The sequence below is a fragment of the Arabidopsis thaliana genome, chromosome 3, assembly GCF_000001735.4.
Source record: "Arabidopsis thaliana chromosome 3, partial sequence".
NCBI lineage: Eukaryota > Viridiplantae > Streptophyta > Magnoliopsida > Brassicales > Brassicaceae > Arabidopsis > Arabidopsis thaliana.
In genome coordinates, this window is record NC_003074.8 from 16,406,380 (window position 1) to 16,415,319 (window position 8,940).

Sequence of the window (8,940 nt, forward strand, 5' to 3'; positions counted from 1 at the left end):
CCACTTTTACTAATTCTTGCTATACACTTTTAATTCTACAATTTTTATACTTATTTTGTTTTTGGTGAATATTTTTATACTTATTATTTCAAAACTAAACGCAAATATATTTTATATTAAAAAAAATTTAAATTCGAGAAAGAACTCTCAGAAATGATCATGGTAATTTCTTCTCCAAACGCCTTAATTTGTTTAAGAAACCTCCCTCAACTTATATTTTGATGCATAAATCGCCCTTCTCGATAAAGGTGTTAGTCAACCGTTATTCACTCGTATTTTTCGACATTTTACCAAACTTCTGAGCTCTAAGTAAAATACAATGAAAATTGAGATAACTTATTAAAAGTGAACTTAATTTCATAAACTGTTATAAAAGCATAATCTTCTTTCACATATTTTAAACCATCATAAGCTACATGGTTTAGACTATAGAATCTTAAATTCTTCTGCTATAGAACATGAATCTTATCCGCTGATTACTGTTGAAGCCATTTGTGGAGAATGCTAGCTTGGAGTTTTCGAATTTCAGGTTTCGGACATTTGACTTGATTCCGAACTATATGATGGAGGAATATAATGAGAATGTAACCATTGCGTGGTAGAGTTAGAGGACGCAACTGAACTGTCAAAAAACTATATGTTGCTTGGAAGACAAGGACTGCAATATGAACATTGTAAAAGAGACTAACATTGTAATGGTTAACTTGAGTATGCAGTTTCAATTAGTGTTCATAACGTTTAACTTTTTCTATCCCTATCCATACCAAATCTTGTTTTCAGGAATTTCGAGTATATTCTTCAACTGAAACTGGTTTGTATACAAAATAAAAAAAATGGTGTTCCTTCCAGTTTTATAAAAACCAACAATGAACCCCCATATCGATTTCTCTAATATTTATAAACTTATTTTATAAAAACAAATGTGTATATTTGTATAATTTTCCCTTTTAGTAAGTCTCGTTAATTTTATTTTCCCGTAACTAAGTGTCAAATCAATAAAAAAGGAATAAGCATAATCATGACTTTGTAAAGCTTCAAAAGAAAAGAAAAAAAAACAAGATTTTCTCGTACAATCGAAATTTTTCTTGTCTGAAAAAAAGAAAGAATAAGTAATTTTATAGTCTTGAAAGAATTTGTAAGCAACACCAAGTATTGGACTTTTGCTTTAATTAAGGAAAAGACCAATTAATAGAGAGAATAAGGTCTATATATATAATCACTCTTAACTTTTCCCTTTAAATATCTACGTATACATTATTATAGACTTTTTGACCAAAAATCCCTCAACTATTTATTATTTTCAATATTAGTCCTTACAAATATAATCTCAAACAAATAATTTATAACTAAAAATTTACAATTAGTTAATTGCATTAATTAGTTGAATTCACTCCAAAGACACTTAAATTGTTATAGAAACTTATCATAACTTTTTTTGAATCACATAACTCCAACGCCACAAATTTTTTATAGAAAGTTTTCATACTCAACAATGTGCATTCATTTCAAATAAAATTCTCACTTCAGATATATGGTAAATATCAAACTACATATATGACTTTTCCTAGATAATACAAGTTTTAAATCATTATTACTTCTAAAAAAAACTCAATTCGTAAACAAAAAATACTGAATTTTAGCATAATAAACTAATATTCAGCAAATATCATAACATAAAACATGAATAACACAAGCGATAAAAATTATAGAATTTTGAATATATTATTCATATACAAATAATAATACTTATAAAAATATTTATAACTTTTCAATGAATATATACGCCCGCAGTGTACCGCGGGTCAATATCTAGTAGACTATTAATAATGGGATTACAAAACTAGTATACCTTCGTCTAAATTTTTGATAATTAATAACAACTAAACTTTTGTTCTTTTTGTAATCAGAATTCCGATGTTTGATAAGTTTATATTAATCTATGATATTATTAGACTATATAGTTACATTGGATTTTCAAACAAATTATCATTTTATCAAATTATGTTAAATATTACCTTGATCTGACTCGAGATCGGAAAATAATTAATTTATAGTGATTATTAATTTATCGAATGTTAATTTATAAAGGTCATTTTTCGTACAAAGTATTTACGAATCTAATCGGTTTTAGTGGTTTTTGCTTCCTAGCCATGAAAACCGGATTTAAACGGATGAGTATACAGAACATAAAACTCAATGGCTCTTCCCAAACCCAATGCATTTCAAATTTTCTTGTTTTCTTGCATACATCTTATATTCTCAATCTTAATTTGGTAACTGAATAATGATCTTTTCTTACAAAATTTCTCATAGAAAATTCAGGAAATTGTTTCTACTTGGGAGAGCGACATCAAATATGGCATTACTCAAGCTCGGTATGTACAAGACTTGGTGGATGTTGCTACTCCGTCATTTCTTCTAAGCCGCTAGCATCAAAACGAGTTTCGAGCTCCCTCTCTTGGAGCAGTGATTGGAGAAGTTGATGATGTGCAATGTGGACCTTACACTCTTACTCTGTATTGGCGAGTAAAGATCTGTGGTATCCATATTATTGGGTAATGACTATGCTCATGACATACGTTATCATCCCAAGAGCACACAACTCCACGGTTTAGCAATGAAGATGGATATGCTAGAGGATGAAATGAGCCTTTGCAAAGTCATGATGCTCTATTTAGCAGAGGGACGATCGCTAGAGTTAATAGAGAATATATTCAGATCTTCCAAAACGAAAGGAAGAGTGATATATAACACCATGATCTCGGTGTATGGAAAACACTTTGCTGAGAATGCACACCAGTTGTTTCTGGAGATGGTCAACAACAGAATTCGTCTCAGCGGTCACACCTTCAAGTATCATCTAGAAGCATGGACGATAGCCTGCAAACCACAAAGGACTCTTGAATTCTTGCATTTCATGATATTGTTTTTTATAAAGGTATACTTTCCATGTATTATAATAGTTTTGACACCAAAACATAATTTTGAAAAATGAGATCAGTTAGAAAACGTTGACATAATTCTTTTCCCAAATTTTTATGGTAATTATTTTCTTTTAGAGAGTAAGGTGAGAGTTCTGTTTTTTTCCTTATTATATATGTTTTTTATAAAGTTTCATGTTTAATGTTTTCTATGTATGTTTTGCATTCTGATTTTGATTTTAACAAATATAACATCTAAGATCTTTAATTATTTTTGTTTGATTTCTTGCAGGGTAAGAAAAAGATGTAGGATTCTAATTTTTTTATTTGATCTCATCTTCCAAGTTTTTAAAAATATTTGAGCAATTGATGTCAAAATGGATAGAAAACAGAGAAATAAGCTAAGAATATTGTATAATTTTATTATAATATATGTATTTTTATTTCTTACGTTTTAACCTCCACAAATGATACGTTGGGTTAATTAAAAAAGATATGTCATGTTATATATTTTAGTCTCCTATAAAAGAATTGTTACTATGTAACAATCTATATTATTAATTAGGAATCATTCGATATAATATAATCTTATAAAGAATAATATATTATAAAAAAATACCATTGGTACTTTTGCATTTTAGAAAAAAATCGTCGAAGGATAAAGTGGAAAATTGGCAACTAAAAAGAATGCGGGTCTTGGGCTTGGTATCGGATAAACACTCGGATCTATAAAGCTACAACGTCTACTTTGATCTATAATATTATCTACAAGTAAAAAAAGGGATATTGTTGAGGCAACTAAGCACAAAAGCAAAAAGCATCGGACTAAGAAATGAAGAATAAGAACATTTAGGATGAGAAGACTAATGAGAAGGAAATTACATATGATAATACCAAAGAGAAAGAAAGGGATAAAATCAACACCTAAATTTATTGGTTTTTGATTTTTAGGTTGTTCTTGGCAATTTCTTTTGTTTTGTATTCTTTATATCCCTATTTGCCTTTGTGTTGTTTTAATTCTGATAGCATTGTTATGCTTAATAAATAAAGTGTCTAACTCTCGGTTTAAAGAATGAAAGTTCTATGTTATCAGTTGGAGAAAATTTTAGAGTGCTTAGACAACAAAAATAACCAAAACTAAGATAGAATACTTACATATGATCCATTTGATGGATAGTTCTCCATCGTTAATCCTAGATTAAAAAAAGTTATAATAATAATAGCGGAAAAAAGTCAATCCCAAATGATTTCATATATATCTCCGTGAGTTTAAGTATGTAATTTTGTAAAAGTAAAGTAAACAATCACCTGGTACTTTTGTTGTTGAGAAGAAGAGACATTGAAAACGAATAGCTTAAAAATACTAAGAAAGTGAAGCCTCAAAAACACCATGTCTGTGCAATATTGAGAGCTCACGAGCTCCGACAAGATGGAAAAAAATAGCAATTAATGAGCCATGAAACGAACTAGATACTACTTCATATGTAACATATGCTAACACTTATCTTTCTGTTCAAATGTGTAATTCAACAAACAGACAACAAAATTGTTTCAAGTATTCATTTGAAAACACAAAATAATATTTTACAATTACTTTTTATAATTCATATCTATACTATTATCCAATTCACTAAAAAACAGAAAACAAATTCTGTAATTACTAATACTACTATTTTAAAAAATATAGATACTAAATTTTATCTAACACATATGTTAAAATAAGAAATCCCACACGTATGTGCGGATCAAGATCTAATACTATATGTAAAGAAGAATTAATCTAAGGGTCTAAACCTAGCTAACTAAAAATGACCATAAGTCAAAATTTTACGGATTTGTCTAAAAACACTCACAAAATTTCTTGCTCTTATATAAGGCAATTGTTTACTAAATAATACATAAAAGCAACTAATTTAATATTTGTGGATAAAGTTTAAATATCCATAATTATTATATGAACCACAAAGTATTATACATAACAACAAAATGTTTACATTCACAACAACTAATTTTGATTGATTAAATTTCAAATGAAAATAATAATTTGTATATAGATCTAGCACATAAAATTATAAATATCTCTATATTTTTCTACAAAACTAAACAAATCTAAAAAATTAATATATCCATTATTATATTATTTAGTAAATTATATAAAACATATAAAAAAAAATCTTGCGATGTAAGGCGGGGTAATCGTATATATACTGCATACCAAACTTGTAAAATCCAAAACTTTCAATTTCAAACAAATATCACACAAACAAAACAAAATTCAAATATTCAATACCCCAAATAAAATACCCAAACAAACAAATTATTTACCATATATAATTACATAAAGACTCAAATATACAACAAACAACATAGCATAATACGTAATTTATGAAATAAATTATGTACATTCAAATTATACATCTTGATTATGTTATTTAAATAAAAATAATATTAATTAAAATAAAAAATTCTAAAATTGTAAAGAAAAAATCATCCCGCGGTATACCGCGGTCAATTTCTAGTAATATTTCATAACGAGTACATGAAAATATATTATTAAATTGCATACGGAATAGTAAGTTTTTGAGTTTTTATTATATATATGAATGCTACAATTATAGCACATTACATGAAAATACATTTATTAAATTGCATACGGAAGAGTAAGTGTTTGAGTTTAAGTATATATATTAATGCTATATTTATAGCACAAGTTAAATGACCGTCGTAATACTTATGATGTTACTTATGACCGTCTTAACACTTACGTTACTTACTCTTCAATCTCTCACTAATTATATACTCTCTTATTATGAGTGATTATCGTATTCAGATTATATTTTCATATATTTTTGTACATTTAGCCTTTCCAAATTTATCTAATCTATCTATGTAATGAAAACAAAAGTGAAAGGAGAAGCAACTTGAACAAAATTTCCCTCCACATCAGTTAGTAAGATTCAAATCACAATTTTTTGTCCCATTTCGAACCAAATTCCGCATTTTATTTACTAAGTTAAACATCGAAGAAATTATCGGAAAAAAAAACACATTATATATATTGTTGTTCTAAAACTATGTATGTGCCAATTTACCATCACAAAAGATTTGTTTCTAGTGAACGAAACGAGTTACATTTATATAACGAATCCAAACGATAGTTGATTTATATCCGTATTTGAGTACGACTTCAATAAATTAGATTCCTTGATACCATAATTTTTAGATAAAATTCTGAATCTGATGACAAAAAAAAAAAAAAATCTGAACTGAATTTTGGATGAATCCGTTAAATGACCAAATTGGAGAAACATTTTTTTTTTTTTTGTTAAAGGAAATTGGAGAAACTTGAATAAAAAAAAAAGTTAGGAGGTCCATGCAATAATATTTAGCACAAAGACAGAAATCCGATTTAAGATCTTCAGGACCCACAGGGGTTCCAAAAGAACACATCAAATCCTTTCCGGTTGTTGGCTTACCCATCGACTTTCCGGTTACCACTTCCCACCCATCTCCCATTGAAATATAATATTGCATTAAAATACCTTAAAAAAACTTTTAGTTATGAATATACCTCGAAGTTCCCAAAATTAATTAAACACCTCCAAACCATAGACCTCTTAAGTCTTTTAGACTTTTAGTAGAGATGGGCATCCGGGTACGCGGGTCGGATTTTAATAAAATTTGATTGGATATGGGTCTTTCGGGTAGAAAAGTTTAGGACACAATAAGATAAATTTCAATCTCGGTTCGGTTTCTGTTTGGTTCCAATCGGATTCGGATTGGTTCAAGTATAGATTTTAAGGTCATTTTTAGAACCGATATCCCCGAATTTTTGGGTAAATACCCAGATTTCAGGTAAATCTTTGAGTTTTCGGTAAAATTTTGATATTCGAATAAATATTAGCCTATATTTGGGTTTGGTTTTTTGGGTTGAGGAATTTAGGATCCAATAGAATAAATTTTTGGGTTTGGGTTCGGTTTCGAATCTAACTTTTCGGGGCGGTTCCGGTTTATTTGCCCGGCACTATCTTTTAGTATATATATTATATATATATAATCAAAGTCTTTACATACTATACATTACATTTCCTGAAAACAGAAACATCACATTTCCTTTAGATTTTTAGTATTTTACACCAAGGTGAAATTGGATTACAAAGGAAGAAAAAAAACACAAAACACCCCAATAAGTTTACATTCATGGAGCCAAAACATGAATGTAAAATTGGGTTTAGGAAACAAAACAAGAAATCAATAAGCACAACAAAAGAAAAGCAAATAGCAAAACTCTCTCACTTGGTAAAAAAAACACTCATGTTCGAGTATGAGTTAAACCAGGGGAGTTTCATTCCCATCACTCTCTAGATCTAAACCCTAAATGGATCAGATTCACTCTCCACAAATTCAAATCAAGCTCTATCTACAACAAACTGACTAAAAAGATCACTCTCACTAGTACCCTAAGTGAGATTAATACTGAAAAGTGATCTGTATATTGGTATATTAGAAAGACTATATATTAGTATTTTGTTGAGTAAGGATAAAAAGATCAGTAGCCGGTTAATGGAGAAGAACTTTCTGATACTTAGTCTCTGAATAAGTTTCATCTGAGATTGAGAATGCCCTTTTCTTGTTGGAGTTCCCACAGCCATTGTTCTGAAACTGAGGTAGTGGAATGGTGACAGGAGGGATCTCAGAGGTCTCAAGTGGAGGCGGTGGGTGGCGCCATTGAGGCAGAGGACCAGCTAAGAGAAGTGTCTGAAGCAAAGGACCTGCCTTGATAACAGCTTGTAAGAGTTTTCCCTTTTCAGGCAGTGGTTTGTCAGGCAACAATGTAGCCAACATCTCATCTCCTGAGACTTCAATCTGTTGGTTCATCGTCACTGGATCAATCACTGATGGTGACATGATGCTTTCTTCAGTGTCTGAAGACGAAAAGCTCTTGTTTGAGTTAAGCTGCGGCTGCTGTGGCTGAACTTGCTCGTCTTCAATAATACTTGAAGCTCCTGATAAAGGAGGAGTGACAAGTTCTTGTTTCTGATTCTGATTCTGTTGCTGCTTCTGTTGAAGTAAGAGATTATTTAAGAGGAGATGATTATATTTCTCTAGAGCTTCGTCTCTTTCTTTGAGGGTTTTGGTTAAAACATCTTCTAGGTGGATCAGTTGTTCATCTCTCTTCCTTAGCTCCTCGTGAGCCACAAGCTTTGTTTGTTCTAACTCCATTGTTGTGTACACGAGAGTCTGTCTTAGCTCTTCCGTTGTCTGAACAATTCAACAGGTACAAAAAACACAAAAACAATCAGCTAGACACTGAGAAACCATTGAGCATTTCTTTGCAGATTCATAACAAAATTAGGGTTTTGGTCATAAACACACAACAAATCCCCCAGTAACATACAAAGAAACAGAGAAACCCCTAAATTTGAGCATTCATATCAAAATTAGGGTTTTTGGTCAAACAGAACAAATGTCCCCAAAGTCTTGTCTTTTCCAGCTAATTTACATACAAAATGTGAAATTTAAACTAAAATTTTAAGATTAAGAACACCCATTAAGCAAAATTAAGCTCAGAAACAGAGTATAAGTGATTTCAACAAATTTGATATAAAAATCAGAAATTGAGTCAAACTTAGGGGTTTATAACATAAACGAAGAAGAAGACACAAGAAATTTATGTTTTTTAGACACACATTATGCATAGATCTAAGCAGAATAGTGAACCCATCACAAATGTTAAGAAAAACAGAGGAAGCCAAAATGTTAGAGATAAAAAAAGTCTCTACCTTTCCATGAGAGAAGTAAGTCCAGCTAAGAAGAGAATTGCTTTGGTCCATGATCTTGCAAAATTAAGCTTAAGAGATCTTTAGGTTTAGTGAAGAGTTTTATGGAAGAAGAAGAAGGAGGGAGAGAGAGTTATAAAAGTAGTGAAATTTCATGGACTGGTTAAAGGAAGCATATATGCCTGTGACTGTCAAATAGAGAGCTTTCAACACCTTTTATCTTCAGTATCCAATATTAT

At 30.1% G+C, this 8,940-nt stretch overlaps 2 protein-coding genes across 2 annotated transcripts; one reads left to right on the forward strand and one right to left on the reverse strand.

Moving 5' to 3' along the window:
- Window positions 1–2,623: 2,623 nt before the first annotated feature.
- AT3G44935 (uncharacterized protein) lies at window positions 2,624–3,231 on the forward strand (the record flags this gene model as incomplete). Its single annotated transcript, NM_148843.1, has 2 exons — window positions 2,624–2,938; window positions 3,214–3,231. The coding sequence occupies 2 exons, from the start codon at window positions 2,624–2,626 to the stop codon at window positions 3,229–3,231; spliced, it is 333 nt and encodes a 110-aa protein (NP_680096.1).
- A 3,723-nt stretch (window positions 3,232–6,954) lies between these two features.
- AT3G44940 (enabled-like protein (DUF1635)) lies at window positions 6,955–8,940 on the reverse strand. Its single transcript, NM_114363.4, has 2 exons — window positions 8,705–8,940; window positions 6,955–8,183 (listed from the first exon to the last, which is right to left on the reverse strand). The coding sequence occupies exons 1-2, from the start codon at window positions 8,753–8,755 to the stop codon at window positions 7,482–7,484; spliced, it is 753 nt and encodes a 250-aa protein (NP_190080.2). The 5' UTR covers window positions 8,756–8,940; the 3' UTR covers window positions 6,955–7,481.

Coding starts and splice junctions, on each gene's coding strand:
- AT3G44940 (NM_114363.4), bottom strand. CDS start 8,755: ATGGACCAAAGCAATTCTCTTCTTAGCTGGACTTACTTCTCTCATGGA. Junction 8,184..8,704: donor CTTACTTCTCTCATGGAAAG/GTAGAGACTTTT, acceptor TGAATTGTTCAG/ACAACGGAAGAGCTAAGACA.